This window comes from Rattus norvegicus, chromosome 13, assembly GCF_036323735.1.
Source record: "Rattus norvegicus strain BN/NHsdMcwi chromosome 13, GRCr8, whole genome shotgun sequence".
Lineage (NCBI taxonomy): Eukaryota > Metazoa > Chordata > Mammalia > Rodentia > Muridae > Rattus > Rattus norvegicus.
Genome location: NC_086031.1, coordinates 81,322,402 through 81,343,492, shown reverse-complemented (window position 1 = coordinate 81,343,492; position 21,091 = coordinate 81,322,402). Strand labels below are relative to the sequence as shown.

At 39.9% G+C, this 21,091-nt stretch overlaps 1 protein-coding gene across 1 annotated transcript; it reads left to right on the top strand.

Moving 5' to 3' along the window:
* Window positions 1–5,626: 5,626 nt before the first annotated feature.
* On the top strand, window positions 5,627–20,806 carry Fmol (flavin containing dimethylaniline monoxygenase like). Its single transcript, XM_008769721.4, has 8 exons — window positions 5,627–5,761; window positions 6,815–7,003; window positions 7,424–7,586; window positions 9,912–10,054; window positions 11,548–11,747; window positions 14,169–14,518; window positions 17,128–17,197; window positions 19,305–20,806. The coding sequence occupies exons 1-8, from the start codon at window positions 5,627–5,629 to the stop codon at window positions 19,669–19,671; spliced, it is 1,617 nt and encodes a 538-aa protein (XP_008767943.1). The 3' UTR covers window positions 19,672–20,806.
* The last annotated feature ends 285 nt before the right edge of the window (window positions 20,807–21,091 follow it).

The following is a 21,091-nucleotide window of genomic DNA, read 5'->3' as shown; positions in this document are numbered from 1 at the left end:
CCTGGCAGTAGACCTCTGTGAGCGCCCAGATCACACACTGGTTGACATTGACAAGAATCCACTGCCTGAAAAGGAAATACTAAGTTAGCCTAGTCCCAAAAGGTTCATAACACTGAGTACTTGGCGTGGATTTGGAGACGCCATGCCACACCTGGGATAACCTTTTGTTTCAAGGCCAAGTACAGAAGCTGCACAAGTTGCAATGTATAGCAATAAGACAGTGTTTCGTGGTGCCCGAGCTTGGCACCTGTGGGTAAACATGATTTTGTACAGATTCACTTCGTCAAGAATGGACACAAGCTGACTCAGCGATTTAGAAATTCTAGGTGCCGACCAATTATGACTACGGTTGAAAGAATGGTACTATGATTGCTGGGAACATTCCGTCTTTACTATGTTATGATATGTTTTGTATGAATGTGTTTGTGAGTATCTGGCATAGCTTTAGTTCTGCTCATCACCCTTTCATGTACATGCTACTTACATCAATACCTAAGTGTTAATTTTATATTTCATGTCCATCATAGCATTTGAGACTAGGGACATTTGAAGATAAACAACTTCACTCAAGTATTATTCTCTCCTCTTTAGGGAATAGTTTGGTGTTCTTTCCCTCACCTGCAGAATAGTTATAGCACATTGACATGTTGGGTGAAGCTATTACATTTTCATTGAATTCACTTGCTTTTTAAAATAAACTTTATTATAAAAACATAGAAATAAACTCTCTCTCTCTCTCTCACACACACACACACACACACACACAAACACACACACACACACAAATTAAGCAGGCCTGAAGTCCATACATGTTATGAACTTCTGTATCGTTAGAAAAGCCTGCTTGAAGATTAAGTAGGGTTAAAGGACAAGCATAAAGGTGCCAAATAACAAAAGGTGGTTAGTTTTACACACTTTTGACAGGATTAAAGGATACCAAGGTGGCGAAGCATTATTCTTAAAGGTCACTAAGCAGTAAGCCAATTCCTCTTTTGCTGGATGGGAAATAGATATTTTGGCATTTCATCAGAATGATTTAACTAAGTCAGGTGTGTCCACAAAGCTGTCTTCAAAGACTGGTGTGAGACTCAAATGTCCACTGAATTGGAATAATCCAACTTCAGTGTGGTTAGACACCATCCAAATGATCAGGGGCATAAAATAGAGTAAAGGTGCGAAAGAAAAGAGTTCTTGGTTTTCCTTGACTTGGAATGCTCTTCCACCTCTGGACGTCAGAACTCCAAGCTCTTGTGATTTGGGATTCCAGCATTGACAATAGCAATTTTGTGGGCACATCTCCCATGTCATGTCTAGAAGGAACTATCCTGCAGCAGGCATCCTGGTCCTCTTGCTCTTACAATCTCTCCACCCCTCTTCTTTGATCTTCCCTAAGCCTTTGGTATACAGGTTGTACTACAGACATATCGACTGGGACTGGGCACCCCAAGGTCACTCATTCTCTCTATTATGTGCAGCTGAGTTTATCTGTAGTGGGGCTCCATCTGTTGCAAACAGAAGCATCCTTAAGAGAGGTGCATTGACCTGTGGATATAAGGTTAACTACTTAGAATACAGTTAACTAGAGTTATACTGGTCCAGGAAAATGGTAGTAGTAGGTTCTCCTCTAGGGTCTATGACCTCACCAGCCATGAGTCGTTGGCCAGGTTAGCAGCCACAGGAATGGAGTTCCTCTTGTTGAGTGCCCCTTCAGTCCCCATTAGAGAGCTAGGGGTTACTCTCATGACAGAAGTGCCACCATCACACCACCGTGATGTCTTGCTGAGCAGGACACTCGTGTCATTCACAGGCTCTAACATCGGGTAGAACTACTGGTCACTTGTCTTCCATGGCTGCTTGCACCACTCCTTCAGAGGACATGGGAGCTAGTCCTCAGGAGGAGGTTTGCAGGTCAGTTCTAGCTCAAGTCCTCCAAGATCTGTGCCCAAAGTATAATGCCTTCAGCATTAGGTCCTTGCCTTTAAGTTCTGTGGAGCAAGCAGAGGCGATGGTAATATATTGATTGAGGAGTCTCTTGAATTCCCTGGGGCAACCATTCAAATGGGTATTTTCCAGACCTAGCACTGGGGGTTTTGCTAGTTTATGACTCTTGGAGAAATCATTATCACCCTGTGTGACCTAACTCCATTTAAAAAAATTAAAAATTGTGTGCATGTCAAAGATAGTTAAGGAGAAGAGATCATCAATTTGAAGGGACGAGGGGGGCAAAGAAGAAGCTGAAGTGGGAGAAGAAGAGGTGTAAATGATTTAAACATAGTTCTCATGTATGAAATTCTCAGAAAATTAAAGTTTTAAAAGAAGAGATGTGATTGGAATATGATCAAATGGCATTTCATATGTACATGGAAATGTCTCAATGAAAACTGTGCAGCTTTATAAACTTTATACTTTGTGCAACTAGTATAAAGTAATGAAATCAATATTAAAAGCAAACAAACACACTTCAGTTCTCTGGATCCCAGACTTCCAATTGTGGTTGGAAAGCTGTGACCACCAAGTGCCTGGCCTGAGGTACTCCTGCCACCAAGTGGCATGGCCACATAAGCAAACTGCTACGGAGAGTCCCTTGCCATGCCTCTGCTTCTGCTTCATCTGTGCTCTGGTGTCTGCTGATGCGGGCCGGAGAGCCCTAACACAGGAGGTAAGGAGCCTCCTGTTGGGACTGACTTTGTGATGCTTCGTTCTTCCTTCCAAGGTGTTTTTCCTGAACAAACTTGTGAAGGAGAATTGACTTGTGCTTGAAAGTGCCAAAAGGGGAAGTTGGAGACCAAAGTTTCTTGGAAATGATTTTTGGCAGCTGTGTGGAAACATTTACTTCTATCTGCAATGATCGTGACTTTTTTTTTTCCTAAGAATCAGAAAGGGTGGGTCCTTCTACGAAGATGTAGAAAGATCCTGCCTTCTCATGGGAAAAAAAAGGGACGAGATTAACATAAAAGCGGATTGAGAACAGGAAGGAACTAACAGTAGCTCAACTCTTCTACAGGGAGAAGCCACCCAGGAAAGGAACCACAGGGAGCGGCAAGGAGATCTGACTGCAGCTCTGCTCTGCTCACAATCCCTGAGCACACCAGGGTACATAAGCACCCGACTTGAGGGATCAAGGGCAGGAAAACCAACACCGCTGAATCCAGTAAAAGGACAACCCCCCTCCTCGAAGACTGTAAGTTGGACAACAGTACTTTGGGGACACCAAGGGATTGTGCTTAGTAAGCCACTTCCATAGATTTCCCTGCCTTCCTCTGTCTCCTCTTCCCTAAATTCATATTGCATTCATTTTTGACCATTCTTCTCCAACTGCGAAACTATAGCTCCGAATTGCCAGGATCTCTTGATCTAAAATAGTTTTTCTTCCTAGATTAAAATGCAATTTAAATGAGCACCTACTATATACTCTTGTGACGTAGCAGTTCTCAGCTTGGCATGTAGGTTTCACTCTGTACCATCCCGACTGCTACCCTGGTGCATGTGGTTCCAACCAAATGTTCCTCACAATATATAAACTGTTTCAGTTTACCTTATGCTTGCTTAATACAAGTCTGTTCTATTGAAATTTTATATGGACGTTAAATTAAGGGAAAGAGGGGGGAAATCAGAAATGACAGCTAACGGAATGGAAAGAGCATATACAAGCAGGTAGGGAGCCCAGCAGACTCATTCGCTGACAAACAGGTACAATGCCCCAGGCACCATTCCAAGAGTGATGCCTGTGTCCTTGGAGCCCAAGAATGATAGATATAACAGATGCAGATGAAGCAGAATTACCTTTATAGTAAGAAAAGATGCATCAAAAAGAAAGCTTTGGTTCACTAATAATAGTGGAAGAAAATCTAAACTATCCATTTAAAAATTATATATAGAAAATCCTATGTGATTATGATTCATAAATTGTTTTATAAAGCAATGTGTTTTATGTAGTATGTTATATATGTATATATTACTTTTTAAATCTATATGTATTACTTTATATAAATATATACATCTTACTTTTTAAAAATACACACACACACATATATATATATATATATATATAAAATATCACTTACTAGTTCTAATAAGAGAGAAAAAGAAAGAAAGCTGGGCATTAAGACACCACAGTGGCTTTATTTCACAAAGCCCATGCCTCCCTATACACTCCAAGCTGCAGAATGTGACTAACGCTTCAACCTGAACAGGATTACTGTTCTTTTCTTCCATTATACTTTGAAAGCTACAGAGCTGAGAGACTGAACACTTCAGATAGCTTATCATTTGTATGGATGACCGCTGTATATTCCGTCCCCTTCAAGACCAGAAGCAAGAACCTCAGAAAAAGAGACAGGGGAGCCCCACTCTTGCTTCAGTTCCTAAAATAGAACAGCAGAGTTTTAACCCACCTCAGTAGGGCCATTCCTCAAATGTATGAGGGCTAAAGAGGACGCTCAAAGGTTAAGAGCACTGGCTGCTCTTGCAAAGGACCCCATCCATTTCTAACACCTATTGGTGACTCAACTCCCTGTAACTCCAATTCCATGGACGCCCACACCTTCTGACTTTGGCTGGCACCAGGCATTCAAGTGGTGCCCAGACATACATGTAGGCGAAACACACCATACACATAAGTCATTTTTAATAGTCATAGCGTAGAGTGAGAGGAAGAAACAAGAATACCTGAAAGTGGCTCTTAAAACAGAAGCACACTGGGAATCCCTCTATGGAGACAAGACTAGGAAAAACAGTTCTTGGCCTTCAAGAAACCGGACCTACTTGTCATTGAGTCCCTACACTGCCCTCTGGCACCATGACATTTACTCTCAGAGAATGTGATGTCCCTATATTCACATGTCACCACCTAAGTGAGGAAGAGGCATGGTATACTCTAATCACGTTAAAGGGGAATTAGAATGTAGAGTGAAGTGCTGAGCTGTGTTTTGTCAGCTGTGAGAAGAGAAGATAGCAGTGAAAATTACAGATGGCCGTAGTTGGAAAAGATCATAATCTCTGTACAGAAGGAGAAATAAGCAGGAAGACACCAGAGGAAGATGGTCACAGTGCTCTGTGGTTGCATGCTGACAGGAAAGCAGCAAGAGCAGTGTCGGGCGAGACGGAAGGGCAAGGTGAAGCCTCACTTGCCAAGAGCCTTGGGAGCCAGATAGAGTCGCTGAGATCACATGTATCATGTGTTAGAATTCTCGTTGCATTTTAAAAAATAGTTGAAGATAGATGATTTTTCTCTCACAATAGATCCTAAGTACCGTCTCCCCTCCTTTTACTCCTCTCGGTTCCTCCCTCCCAATCCAGATCTCCTTTTCTGTCTCTCGTTACAAAAGAATAGGTTTCTAAGAGATAACAACGAAATGTAGAAATGTACATTTTAAGAAAAATTTCCATCTGTTGTTGTTTGAATATGTGGGTGCAGAGTGTTCTGAAATGGAGAAAAAGTTACATAATATAGAATTAAAATAGAATATATATGCCAAGATAATATAAGGTATAATAAAAGCAGTTAAAGTTGTGGCCTCGAAATCTGTCAAGGCTAAAATGAACGAGGTTGGACACAAACACGGTGATGAGCCTGGGCATCGCTGCTCAAAACCAAGTGAAATAATTCTTCTTAGTTCCAGAAACCATGGGGGTAAAAAAAGTAGCAGTGATTGGTGCAGGGGTCAGTGGATTGGGCGCCATTAAGTGCTGTCTGGATGAGGGACTGGAACCTACATGTTTTGAGAAGAGGAGTGACATTGGAGGACTGTGGAAATATGAGGTAATTTTATAAATATTTTCAGAATATGACATGATCTGTGTGTATGGGAGTTGTTTCTATTCAACTCAGAAATAAACTCTGAAAACATAAATTGTCCCTTAAGTACACTTTCCAAATTAGTGATAAATCTTTCGATAAATTTGAAATGTCTTAGGGGACATGCACAATCCTATTTAATTTTGTGTCCCTCACAAACCCACGTATAACATTCAGGATATTGAGATCCAAATTTTGCCTAAGAGTTCTGAAACTCAAAGAACATGCATGCGAACAGTTTTCTGCCTCGAACAAACTCTTAGTTGTGGCATTTTCTTCTGTATTGTAAATCATTCCATGTGTTGCTTTGTGTCACTTATTAGTTACTGGGAAGGCATGTCACTACCAGGAAAGGTGTGTGTGCTTGCTTACAGAGTCAAGAGTAGTAGCTTAAAAGAGTGGGCCTATCTCACAGTGTCTCCAGGAGTGAGAAGGGTGAAGGGGAGTCTTAACTTGGGTATGTCTTACTGAAGCACGATATAAGATCATTAAGAGCAGTCCTTATTAATCGCCACTTTTATCTTAGTCATCATTATTCCTTTATATTTTAATATATTTTAAACCCAAATCCAATAAGCGTCTCATGCTCTATTACATTCTCTTAAATGAAATCCCCTCAGTTGGGAGACAGATTTTGCCCATTGGTAGTTTCTCATTGGATCCTTCTTTGTGTTATTTTTCTACTTTTTCCTTAGTTTGTGTTATGTGCATACTTGGAACCTGCTATCTCTTTCTTTCCTGGTATACTGGTATAAAACAATCGTTGCCACCACCCCCTAGATGAGGAGTCTAATGCCCTCATCCTGGTGAATTCTATCACAAAATCTGAAAACGAAATTGTGGCTTTTCTTTTTTTTTTTTTTTTCGGAGCTGAGGACCGAACCCAGGGCCTTGCGCTTCCTAGGCAAGCGCTCTACCACTGAGCTAAATCCCCAACCCCATTTGTGGCTTTTCAAACACCTCAGTTCTGGTTCTATATTGCATGCCCAAAGCCATGGGTCAATTTGTTTCCTTTAGGAAATATCAAAAAGTGGAAATCTTGGGATATACAAATCTTTAACCTGCAATACATCCAAGGAGATGACAGCCTTCAGCGACTATCCCATCCCTGACCATTACCCCAACTACATGCACAACTCCAAAATGATGGAGTATCTCAGGATGTATGCCAGGCACTTCGGGCTCCTGAAACACATCCAGTTCCAGGTAAGGAGCGAAACCCCGCCCACTGCCTTCCCATTGGTCAAGGCAAAGTCCACACACAGAGCCAGCTGGGCACAGTTTCAGCCTGCATTTCCCACCTGCCCCCATGCTCACAATTTGCCAAGATATATTTGTCTTATCTGCCCACCATATGAGCACTGTCTCAGCTGGAACCCAAATTCTAAGTTTTTGCTCATTTTTGTAAAGTAAATATACATAAGTCCTAGAAAATAAAACCAATGCATTTGTGCTCTAACAAGCTGTGACATTTGGGATGTAATCATCTTAGGAATTTTATGTGCACACAATTCCTAAGTACCTAGGAGCCATGTAGAGCTACTTAAACATAGGATTCTACAGGAGGAAAAGAAAAAGGATAAAAATTTCCTTGAGATAAGGCTTTGTTTGTTCTTTGTTTCCTAGACAAAGGTGTGCAGTATAAAGAAACGCCCTGATTTTTCATCTTCTGGTCAATGGGACGTGGTGGTAGAGACTGGGGAGACGCAGAAAACCTACATTTTTGATGGGATAATGGTTTGCAGTGGTCACTACACTGAGAAGCACTTTCCTTTACAAGACTTTGAAGGTATCTCTCTAATGTGTGTGTGAGAAAAACCTTAGGATTCTAAATATCTTAATGCCTCTCCTATCATAGGCATTGGCCAAACGGTGTTTATACAGAGGAGATCCAAGAGGGGGCGTCATAAGTTCATAGAACAGTCAGGGAAGGTCTAGCAAGAAGGTAAAGGCAGAGCTGTAAACCAGAGTTCCTAGGACAAACAAGGTCCAGGAGAGACGTTCATGGATGAGGAAGCAGTGGAGGAAAGCCAGTAGATTGGCAATCCTGGAGAGAGCTCAGGAGTTGGTCCACACTTGGAGTGACTAGGAGAAGCATGTAAGAGTTAGTGGGAAAGCATTTCAGTGTGTGTGTGTATGCATACGTGCGCATGCACACATGTATGCACATGCATGCAGAAGAGGCAAGTATATAATCATCTCTGCAAGAGTGCGGAACATTAGTAGGGGAATATGGTTGAATCAGAAGCATCAGGAATAAAGACTTTAAACAGTCCATTTCAGAGATAACGATGAGGAAAACTGAACAAAAGAACAGAAGTAGGGACTTGTGGAGATAATTTAGAAGTCTTTGGAACACTCAATGAATGACAGATTATGAATCATGGAATTTTATAATTTATGACAATTATAATTTTTGAAGTATAATTTTTCCAGAATGCCTTGAAACTTCTACTATCCCATGCTTATATTTTAGAGAGTAGGGAGTGGCCACTAGCCAGATGTCACTGATGAGCAGTTAATATGTGAAACACACAAAATTAAGATGTTTCCTTTGTAAAATATTCACCACACTTAGAAAACACAGTAGAGAATCTCACCAATAACCATATATTAGCATCTCAGAGTATCCTGGGTTAAGTAAAATACGGACTAAAATTACTACCATTCGCTGTACTTTTGGGCTCCCTGGACTTTAAAACTGCATTTTAAAATGAATGCTTCACTCCTTCTTTAAAAGGGGAACAAGAATACCCTTGGCAAGGAATAGGGAGGCAAAGTTTAAAACAGAGGCAGAAAGAACACCCATTCAGAGCCTGCCCCACATGTGGCCCATACATATATAGCCACCCAATTAGACAAGATGGATGAAGCAAAGAAGTGCAGGCCGACAGGAACCGGATGTAGATCTCTCCTGAGAGACACAGTCAGAATACAGCAAATACATAGGCGAATGCCAGCAGCAACCCACTGAACTGAGAACGGGACCCCCGTTGAAGGAATCAGAGAAAGGGCTGGAAGAGCTTGAAGGGGCTCGAGATGCCATATGAACAACAATGCCAAGCAACCAGAGCTTCCAGGGACTAAGCCACTACCTAAAGACTATACATGGACTGACCCTGGGCTCCAACCTCTTAGGTAGCAGTGAATAGCCTAGTAAGAGTACCGGTGGAAGGGGAAGCCCTTGGTCCTGCCAAGACTGAACCCCCAGTGAACGTGATTGTTAGGGGGCGGGTGGTAATGGGGGGAGGATAGGGAAGGGAACACCCATATAGAGGGGGAGGGGTTAGGGGAATGTTGGCCGGGAAACCGGGAAAGGGAATGACAATCGAAATGTAAATAAGAAATACTCAAGTTAATAAAGATAAACATTTTTTTAATTTTAAAAAAAATTCTTCTCATGCCAGAAAAATGTAGCAGATAATGTCTTATGTGTTTTGCGTACAATACTCTGATACGGGAGAGTCCAGGGGTAGTTCACTACCCTATAGGTAGGTGCCAATGACAAAACTAAATTCTTCTTCTCTTTTGAGTTTTGTTAACTCCTTCCATTAGTTCTTTGAGCATTCCATACATTGTATTTTGATCATATTAACCCCTAGTTCCTCTCCTTAATTTCTATATCTACTCCTATCTCTCTACTCCCCTACTGCATGTAAACAGTATTAATTGAACAAGCAACTGAAAAAAAATGTGTGGCTGGCATTCAGCTGCTTCTGAATAACACCAATACACTACTTAGGATCTTTGCAAACGTGGATTTTGGAAGAGTTATAAAAAGTAAAGAGACAGTCTTATATCTCTGAGTAGAAAATTACAAAAATACAATAGCACTCTAAAGTGACAAAGAGTTAGCACACTGAGTAAATCTTAGAAGGGTATATTTTCATCAACTACTTAAAAAAAAAACTCTGCTCCAATTTTGGTCTTGGCCATCCAGTCACTGCCTTTGAATGCTTTATTCCCTGGAAGACAATATTCCTTAACAGTGGCATGGAGTCCAAGCGCAAAGAACAGAATAAAATAACATGAACTTCAAGCTTAGGAATGAAATTTATCAAGCTGTGTTTTCTACTTCTGCTGCGACTTGAGGGCCTTGATTCTTCCTTCACAGGAATCAGCAAGTTCCAAGGCAGCTGCCTCCACAGCTGGGAGTACAAACACCCAAACTCTTTTTCGGGTAAGAGAGTGGTCGTGATTGGCATTGGGAATTCTGGAGCAGACGTGGCAGGCGAGATCAGCAGGGTCGCTGACCAGGTTTGGTATCATATCCTGATTTTGCTCTTGGGTGTAACCTTGATACCTGCAGAGACTGTGAGTCTAGACGTCCTCAGACGTCCTTTAACAGTCATGTTCCCCTTTGGAGTGTGAGGACATGTTTTTCTGCTGACTAAATATGGATAAGAAAGCACAGAATTCCAAAGTAGCAAAACTCCAAGCCCATAATGCACTGGAGTAGGGGAAGCAGCAATCCAACCAGAGTCAGAAAACTTATAATTAAATACAGGTAGCTAAATGAGAAGTCTCTAAATGAAGTTAATTTTACTGCAAGGCGCTGTTTCAGATTAGAGATGAAGTTTAAAGAGCAATCGATGTCCACAAATATAGTTGGTCTGTGTGAAGGAGAGATTTAATAGTTTCCCAAAGACTGTGAAGAAATAAATGCAGGAAAGGAGGAGCAATCCTTCCTCTGCAGGAACTGTTGCTTACTCGTAAAGAGCATGGAAGGACAGTCGTACAAGTCAAAATTAACTCTCGATTCCTACTTCATAGTAGGAAAAGACACAAGATTTCCAGTACTGAGCACTGGAAATTAAGTTAACCATGCCATGATTCTGAGACACCTGAGTCACTGATCTGTGACATCACACTGGTGATTGTAACATCAAAAAAAGAAAAAGAAAAAGCTTTCTTTTCAAGGTCTCTGTTAAATAACACAAAATAGACCAAAATATTTATCAATTTATCAAAAGATATATTCCCCCCCCCTTTTTTTTGCACTGCAAACATTTTGTTAGGGTTTTTCCAGTTGTAAAAAGTGAGTAAATTCCACTGTGGATTTCTGTACCCGATTTTTGTTTTGATCCCAAACATTTTAAACATGTGCTTCTTCATCTCTTGGAAATTTCAAGGGAGAGAGCTCATGGAATCTGAATACTATTTTCTAACACTCAATGTAATAACCTATTGCGGTGTTGTGGGTTTTCTCTATATTTTGGGACCTCAGACACTTCAGACATCTAGTATAGCAGGGGCAAATGTCACAAGGTGGGTAGATCCATGACAAACATTAAGTTAATTGAAATGACTTTCAGTAAGTGGATCTTTTACCTTGTGGTTGGTGGTGGTAGTCTTTATATATTTTATTCTTTTTAAAAATTGTTTTATTTATTTACATTTCAAATGTTGCCCCTCTTCCCAGTCCTCCCTCCAAGAGTTCTTCACCCCATATCCCCTCCCTGTTGCCTCTGAGCGAGTACTCCCCCATCCTCACCCCCACTTTTATCTTCCCCCACCCACACACCTACTCTCCAACTACCCCGCGCCCCCCACACGGATCTCCGGTCCCTGGGGCATCAAGTCTCTACAGAATTGGGTGCATCCTTTCCCATCGAGGCTCAATTAGGGGTAGGGAAAAGAAGGCGAGGGGGACAAGAACTTAAAAACAAAAACAACCAAACAACAACAAAAATCTCTGAGGATCTGATTAGCAGCTAAATTCTCACTAAGCAACTACTCCTCTCTTGAAGGTTTTCCTCAGCACAAGACGAGGGGCATGGGTATGGAGTCGAGTTTGGGATCATGGGAACCCCATGGACGCCTCACTCTTCACACGTTATAATAGAGCTGTCCAAAAGTTCTGCCCCAGATACCTGATCAACAGACAGATGGAGAAAAAGTTAAATGCAAGGTTTAACCACGCCAATTTCGGGCTGCTGCCCCAGCACAGGTAAAGTTGTGAATTTGAAGCAGACAATACTTTTGAGTAACTGGAATAGTTAAGTCAATTAAATATGTCCTCATATTTGAGAGGAGCAATTCCATTAATTCCACACAGTATTTGTTTTTATGAGGAATATCCAAATTATTTCCTTCTTATTGAAAGCTCTTTGTGACCCCACTAACGTAGTGACCTTCAACCTCTCTGATGCTGTAACAATTCCTTGTGTTTTGGTGGGTGATTCCCAACCATGAAATTATTTTTGTTGCTACTTCCTAACTGTAAATTTTGCTATTGTTCTGAATTTTAATGTAAATACCTGGTATGCAGGATATCTGATATGTCTCCCCTTGGAGGGGAGGTTGTAACCCACAGATTGAGAACCACTCCACTGAGGTGTGAGAGTTGTACAGCTGGGGAAGTGAAGACTTTAAAGCCTTGACTTATTTGAAATTCACACAAGGTCAATATGCCACACTCTCTTGCTTTCCTACCATCTTCTGTGAACTACCGTGTGTTCACTCTCTAAATTAAGAACTCTGATTGCATGCTTACCTTTAAACCCACCATCAACCAAGACCATTACCCATATACAACAACCTCATGCCCTTCGACCTCTTCACTTGCACTGACTTTTTGTCCTATCCCATTTGCATGATTACCAGCCCCAGTCAAGATAGCCCTTAACACTGAAAATTGCAATGTTTATAGACATCTTTCCAAAACTCATTCTGTACTTGAGAATCCTTAGCTTTCTTTCTTTTACCTCACACAACACCAGCCAGTTCTGTCTATTTCTCTGATCCCACGACTGCCTTCCCTGACTCTTATGACTTTGTGGGCACCTTTTCCTCTGCTGCTTCTGCTTCTGCTTCTGCATCTGCATCTGTGTTTTCTCTTTCTCCTCCTCTTCCTCCTCTTCCTCCTGCTCCTTCTCCCTTCTCCCCTATCCTCTTCCCCTCTCTTTTCTCCCTTCTTCTTTTCCCTTCTTCTCCCCTCTCCTTCTCTCCCTCTCCTTCTTCTTCTCCCCACTAAGACATGTATTAAAATTTCAAATCCTATGAGTGGAGAGATGGCTCAGTGGATAGGGGTACTCACTCCCAACCCTGATGATCAGAATTTGACCCCTAGAATCCACATGATGGGAAGAGGGAACTGACTCCCACAAGTTACTCTTTGACCTCCACACATGCACTGCAGCACACTTAATGGGCATAAATAAATAAATAAATAAATAAATAAATAAATAAATAAATAAAAGTTTAATTCCAGGAAAATATAATAAAGGTTTGAATTAATGAAAACAGAAAATCAATATGAATAGATATCTGGAAGTATACATACATAGTTTTGTGCTTAACCAAGGTCAGATGTATAACTTTGATTTCTTTTTAGGGAAGAAAGTATTCAGAATATATGAGATAGGTTTAATAATATTACTTTTGTATTAATATATGAACAGGAGACTAATACTAATTCATAACTAAAGCCTTCAATTAAAATTGACCAAAGGTCTCAGTGCCACTAGTCACAAATATTCTCATTCAAGATTCATTTTTAAATGTTGCAGATGTATCTTTTAGGTCTTTAAAAATAATAGCAACTGGGGTAGCAGGCTAGTTCAGCAAGTAAAGGCACTTGTCACCCAGCCTGAAACTGGAGCTCACGTGGTACAAGGAGAGAATCATTTCTATAAGTTGCCTTCTGATCTCCACATCTTCACAAACACACACACACACACACACACACACACACACACACACAGAGAGAGAGAGAGAGAGAGAGAGAGAGAGAGAGAGAGAGAAAGAGAGAGGGGGTGAGATCGCTAATTACATAAAATAAATCAATAAATGAATAAAATATTAATGTCAACTTATTTTACATAGTATCAAGAGTAAATAAATACAGCAAAAATTAACATACATTTAATCCAATCACTTGTGGGGGAAAGGCAGACAAACCTCTGTCAGCCATCACTTGGGAGGGAAAGGCAGACAGACCTCTGTCAGTTAAAGAGAAGCCTGAACTACAAAGTGAGTTCCAGGCCAGCCAGGGTTACATAGTGAGTTCCTGACTCATTAAATGATGAAAACACTTTATTCCTTGAAAAAATATTATTATCTAAAGATATTTGGTATATATTAACAAATCTGATCTGGTGTTACAACATTCTTACAGTTCTACAATTAGGAAAGTGAAATCAAAATGTTTCATGGCTGGTCCAAGGTCTCCCAATGGATGAGAGACTGAACAAGTATCACAGTTCAGTTCTGAATCAGACAACCAGCTCTTTACTAATGATCTATGTGGCCTTCTGAGGATGCCGAAAAGCAGAATGAAAATCGTTGATGCTGTGCAACATTTCCCACAGTTTTGCCTATGCTACTACATTTTTACTAAGAAGTTGTATACCTATCTCCTTATGCACAGAATTCTTGACCACCGAACAGTTTTCAGTGATGACCTGCCAAGTCACATCATTACTGGAAAAGTAAAGATAAAAACAAATGTTAAAACGTTCACTTCAACATCAGCCGTCTTTGAGGATGGAACCGAGGAGAACATAGACGTTGTCATCTTTGCCACAGGCTATAAGTTGGCATTCCCTTTCTTGAGTGATGACTCAGGAATACTAGACAGCCAGTACTCCATGTTTAAATATGTCTTCCCTCCTGAGCTAGAGAAACCAACTCTAGCTTTCATTGGAATCGTACAGCCAGCAGGAGCCATCATCCCCACGTCTGAGCTCCAAAGCCGATGGGTTGTGCGTGTGTTCACAGGTATGTACCTGTCTTCCCATGAGTAGAGTGTGATCCAAATTCTCTGTGATTTTAAAAGTAACACAGAGATCTACTATTCTGTTGGCTTCTCTCATTCTACTAAATTGTCTGAAATTTCACCATTAAAAGTAAACTACCATGGGTTCCTCTCAAGGTTGATACTTCATTTCCAAGAGAATTCTATTAAAACTGAAAACACAAATTACAAAAACTGTAAAACCAAGAAAATCATAATGAGGGCATATTTTAATGTGACTGTCTACTTATCTGTTTCTTTTCAGCAGAAACTAATTTAGGGTAAGGTTTTATGGACACAGAAATGATCCAAAGTAGGAAAACAAACAAGATATGAACCCCCGGGACACATTTCAGATATGTAGTAAGCAACTCCAAGTTTGTGGTTCATATTCTCAATTTGTTCCCAAATAATTACCCAAAGTGATGCTTCTGAGCAGAACAGGTTGACTAGTAGAATGAAATCAAGGTCAGTTTGCGAGGAATTGCCTGGTAGCCTCTGAGATTGAATCACATACAGCCTTCCCCTCGAGGCCCCAAACAATCTTGACCAAGTTTTCTATACTTTATTTAATGAGTAGCCAGGGTTCTTCCTTATGAGGACAGTTCCTCCTCAGTCTGACACACTGTGACAAACGTCCTTGCTAAGGCCTCAGCACTCATTAATGTGGCAATTCCCCAAGCGAGATTTGAACATGTTTCCATGGTGAAGTGGAAATAGTGGCTCCTGAAACTTCTCTTATGCCATTTATTTTTTGAAGTTTCAGGTGAACCCATTTGAAGCTTTTTCAAAGCTCTACAGCATAGCTCTATGTTTCTGTTTTCTGTATTTCTTGCTTCTGTTTGTCCTGATGACTATGTCTTCTTTGCTGACTTCCATCAAATGGATAATATGATAATGAACATATGAGAAAGTAGTTACACAATTTCTTACAACATTTATTATACTTTGGGTCTTCTCTTCATATTGAATTGCCTTTTGGTAAAGAAAATTTATCTGATGAACTAGTCTAGTAAAATATACACATCCAGAAGCACATATACCACACACTGAACAATTTTCATGAATCAAATATACATACAACTATGTGTATACACATACACAATCAACTGCGAAGTAGATAAAAAAAACAAATGGAATAACTAAAATTCAGAAACTCCCTCTTTATGCATTTCCAGCCTCACCTTTCTCCAGTATCACCGAAGAAAACAATGTTCATTTCTGATAGGCAGCTTTAATCTTCCTTTGTGCAAATGGAATCATAGATTATATGGACACTGGGGGCAGGGCAGTTCAAGCAGATAGAGGAGAGATGTGAAGGGAGGAAAAAAATGGGTGGAGAAAGCCTTGGCCAAAATGAAGTGTGCACAAGGAAAATAAATAGGAACCTATGGTCTCACAACACAAGTAAAAATATAGTAGAGGTGGGCAGTAGAACACAGTAATCTAAAGGAATTGAAGGAGGAATGCTGGACAACTATGCACTGTGTGATGTCTGGCTTCTTCCTCTTAGCACCATATTGTCAAATGAATCCTTGTTTTTACAGTCATTTTCTTCACTTAAAATATAGCACTCCATATTCTTATCCACTCAATATAGGCATATGGGATATATGTATATGTATATACATACATACATATACATGTGTGTATGTATACATACAACTTATTTTATATTAACGGGCCACTTAGAATTATTATAAACACTGATGCATGGAAAAGGACACATGTGTATTTCATTGAGTAAGTTCCTTTTCATTTGGTGTATTTGTAGAACAATTGATGTTTCGCAATGTATGTATACATGTACAGTAGTAATTTAAAGTGTGCTTCATGAGCTTTCGATTCTGCAGTCCTGTTCCTTTTCATGCTTTGCATACTCATGCTTAAAAATGTCTTTTGAAACATCTGAGGATACTTGTGTGTAGGTCATATTTTTGCAGATACTAATTCCGTATGACACCTGCTGAAAGAACAAGGCAAACAGTCTATAAGCATCATGTCTACAACTGTCCTGTCTTTCTAGCATAATTTAACATTCTGTTGGTTTGATGTTCTTTGTCCGTGACACATTCGTACATACAGAATTTCTGTCAGCAATTACTTACTCTCCTTTCAAAATGTAGTTATCCCAGTTCAGGGGTCGTTTCTATCAGTGTATAATTTCGGAAAGCACAATAAAAACTAAGAGATGTTCTCAACTCAAAAGACAGGGAAAATGCATTTGGAATGTAAGCTCAATGTTAGGCAATGTTCAGATACATGAAACTTTGAGTCAGGTCCCAGTTTGGGTTGAGGATCTTTGGAAGACTATTAAAAACACCTGAAAGGTATTCATAGTATTCAGGAATGTTGAGTGTACACTTAAACACTATTTATCTGAAAAGAAAGCTAAATAACTTAAGAAGTGACCTCCTGGGCATGATGGTGTAGAAGAAATTCTCTTCCTTTGCAAGGTTTTTACCTTGAGGCTTTGATTATTAATTTTATAGAGGTCTGAAGATTCTGTTCTATTTCAGAATCATTATTTTTGTTTATGTGTGTACCTTGGTCCGCGTGTCAACCCTCCAATACTTATATATTGTTTTCTCAGGACTCCAAAAGTTACCCCCAAAGAAAGCCATGATGGCCGACATCTACAGAAAGCATCAAGCAGACAAAGAGTAAGGAGCCTAATTTTCTGTTAAAGTAAATGAAACCTGTTCAGAGGGGGATATTTGGTTTTGCTTTTTATATAGTTTACACCTACATGTGCCCTAATATAATAAGCTTAGCTTAGTGATATTCTGTTGACATTTTTCACGTGGGTCTGATTGTGGAAACTAAATCTGACACAATGTGTTAAATAACCACAGAACACCAAGTCTGCATGATGAGTCGAAAATAAACTCACTGTGGAAATAAGAATGGAGGTTAAAAAAGAAATTAAACCTATACCGACCAGATATATCACTTCTCAGAATTTACCCAAAAGACTCTAAGTCAGCACAGCATGGAGTCAAACTGCATATTAGTATGTCCGGCAATCCCTAGTCACAGTTAGCTCGGTTAGGAATGCAATGTCCGGAGGAATAAGGTGAAATTGTGTATTATGTTCAATCTAAAGTAGAATAAAGTACACCACTTGCAAGAATAGAGATATAAATGAAAAGGGTGTTGTATTTTTCTCTCATTTGTTGGTCCCAGACAGTACAGATAAATACAGTCATATGTACCGGTGACTTGGAAATAGGAACAAAACAAACTGGGTAACTAGAGAGAACAATGGGGTGAGAAAGGAAGGGTAGCGAGGTCAGGGTCGTATGCTCAAAATACATCATATACTTGTATGAAAGTTCTCTTAGGTAACCCTGTGTCATTTTTTAAATTTTTAATTTTTTAAAAGCAGAACAAAGAAGGGTGGATCATACCTAGAAAATAGCATTCTGCAGCCCTTCTCTTTGTCTCCTGGTGGATCTGGTTTATCTTCTGGTCCTCTCTGGTATTCCCTAAGCCTTAGAGAGGGTAATACACATACCCTGCCTAGGGTTGAGCACTTAGCCATTGCTTGTTCTCAGACCCAGCAGTCATGAATTCACCACCACTCCTTACAAAGGGAAACTGCTCGATCAAGGCTGAGAGTAGCAATATTTGCCTAAGAGTAGAAACACAAATGTCTAGAAGGTAGTTTGGAGCCACACAAGTTTAACTACAAAATAGTAAATTCTCTCCTATCGCCTCGAAACTTGTCATTCCTGGAGTTATGACGGAGCTTAGAGGATGAGGCATAAGTCTCCTCCTGAGGAGCAGGCCTCAGATCCAGTCAGAGGCTGGTTGGATGCTCCCTGATCAGTCTTGCTGTTGACGTACCAGTGGGCACAGGGCTTGCCTGACAGGTTCACAGCTGAGTAAGATCAATAATGGCCACTCTTCCTCTGCAGACATGAATTCGGTAATAAGCGCTTTAGTGCTGCTTTCCTTAGCCTTATTGCATCTATTTCTAACTTATTTTTTATTATGTTTATCTTAAATGATACAAATTTATCTCCTCTCAACATTGTGAAAAGTTCTAATTTTTTTTAAATTGACGCACTTTCTATTTGTGGTCCTCCCAACCCCCAGAGATAATTTAAAAGAGTGGTTTCTTGGTTTTGTATTCTTTTATTTTGAGATAGGGCCTCATTTCATAGCCTAAGCTAGCTTTGAACTCACTGCATAGCCCAGGTTGACCTTGCACTTACTATGATTCTCTTTCCTTGACCTCCTGGGCACTGGAACTACCAGTGTGTGCCACTGTGCCTGCTTGCAGAGGAGCTTCTATTTCTCGAGTATTTGAAAATTACAAAAAAAATAGATAGTAACTTATAGTTATCTAGGAATATCCAAAGGAAGAACTGTACACAGAATTAGTACATGGAGAAGACACTTTACGCAGTTTGGAACCATGAAGTAAGCAATGGCGTTTCATACACTGTGACTTGTATACTCCTTGGTAATTTAATTCTTACGATAGAATTGGATTCTGTATCTACAAGGGAAATCCAGATATGTCACTCCTTTTTATATATGCCAGTCACTCTGCTGGGTATGTGGGAACTTTAAAACCCTCAGAGATTTACGTCATGTGTTAAGAGACCATAGTGTGCCTAAGGGAGTTGAGGAGAGTGTATTAAATTAAGATTTGACAAGTCTAAAGCAGTGAAGAAGCAAATAAAAGCAAATTGTACTGGAATCTCGGGGACAGTGGTGACTGAAATATCTAATGCTTGTGTGTTTCTGTTCCCACTCCAGCGCTATTAAAAATCTCAAAGACTCTAGCCGCCGAGTACAGTTCATCGACTACATGGATGAAATTGCTTCTGAGATAGGTGTCAAACCTAATTTACTCTCTCTTCTCCTCTGGGATACAAAGCTGGCCAAGGAAATCTTCTATGGTCCTTGCACCTCCTACCAGTACCGTCTACAGGGGCCAGGAAAATGGGCTGGGGCTCGGGCTGCCATCCTCACTCAGAGAGAACGGATACTCAAGCCCCTGAGAACCCGTGTGGTCAAACACTCTCGGGCCTCCCTCTCTCATCTGTTCTGGGTCAAAAGTGTTTGTGTTGTCAGTTTTTTCTTTATTTCCGTATTAGTTATCATGCATCTCACAAGTGTGTAACCTCATATTGACATAAATATTTATGCAACTAGTTTTAATTAAGCCATGTATCTTAAGATTAGTTAAGGATAAGGGGAAACATGTTTATTAGGCAAGTTTTACAACTGGATTTTCAAATGCACACAGAAATACTCCAACGATGACTTTATAAGGAGAGGCTGAAAAGGTACATTTACTACCATTTTATTGCAAACGTCATTTGAAATAATTTGAGAAGCTTAGATGTAACATGACCATGAAGAATAATTAAAAGCAGAATGAATTTGGTTTACTAAAATCTCAGAGAGACTGTTTAAGCAACAATAAACCTTAAAAGTACCTTTGACAGTCTCAAAGCATCTTCCCCGTTCTGACCCCCTAGAAAATCATAGCTGTTTCCAACAGTTGTTTGTTTGTTTGGTTGATTCTTACTTTTAAGACTCGGTCTCAGTGTGCAAGCAGTCTGGGATGGCCTCATGTTCATGCATTTTTACTACCATTTGTTGAGATTGTAAGCCAGTGCCACCTGAGAAAGATTTATTAGTAGAAAGATGTGATGTTCGTCAACTTACCACTTAATCAAACAGCACCATTTGTAAACGGGCTACCAGTCGACCTGACACATTGCAGCTCCTGATGTGTTGCACTAGGAACAGATATTTCATACTGCTGCCAAAATGTTTAGCATGAATTAAATTAAGGAACAACTGAAAAAATGAGAGAAAAAGAATCAACATTCCCAGTAAATCTTAGCTCTATTCCAAATAAAGGAGACTACAGTGCTATAATGATCAATGAAAATATCTGAACACTAAATGACAACTCTAACATAAACGAGGGGATTTTAATGTATACATGGTCTTATTGAATAATGAATATTGTATAATGGTGATACTGTGTGGTATAATAGCATTGTGTTTATGCAACAGAACATTCTTATTTCTAAGAGATAGGGGAAAGTAGGAGTTAAGTACCATAATGTGGGCATTTTATTTGCAGTATATGTTTAAGTTTATCTGCAGGTGAGAGACAGAGCAAGAGATACAACAGAAAAGTGCTAGGGACAGAATTTTCACAGATGGTGATTCTGGTTAAAAGTTGTACAACTGTTCATAGCACTAATCTTTCAGACCTTTTGTAAACTTGAGAATTTCAAAATAAAAAAATTAAAAAACATATTTTCCACAATGATCTATGTCCTAAGATGAGAAAGAGGTTTCTATGGGAGACTCTTCTAAGCAATGGCCATATACTAAACATATCTTCTGTGACAGCCTTGGTCTTGATGCTCCAGAACATTAAGACTGCAGTAGACTGTTCACTGTGAAACAATTATCCATCAGCCATTACCCCTTCTGTTGTGTAGCTATTTCCTGGAAACTGAAATTTCTTTCCTGAATGGAGATGGGAAGGTAGTGCTTTGAAGCAAAACTCATAACAC

What these genes read in the sequence shown, in the direction of transcription:
- Fmol (XM_008769721.4), top strand. Translation starts at nt 5,627, where the DNA reads ATGGGGGTAAAAAAAGTAGCAGTGATTGGTGCAGGGGTCAGTGGATTG. An exon ending in TGAAACACATCCAGTTCCAG is followed by an intron (nt 7,004 to 7,423) that starts GTAAGGAGCGAA and finishes TTTGTTTCCTAG; the next exon opens with ACAAAGGTGTGCAGTATAAA. An exon ending in GGGCTGCTGCCCCAGCACAG is followed by an intron (nt 11,748 to 14,168) that starts GTAAAGTTGTGA and finishes CCTTATGCACAG; the next exon opens with AATTCTTGACCACCGAACAG.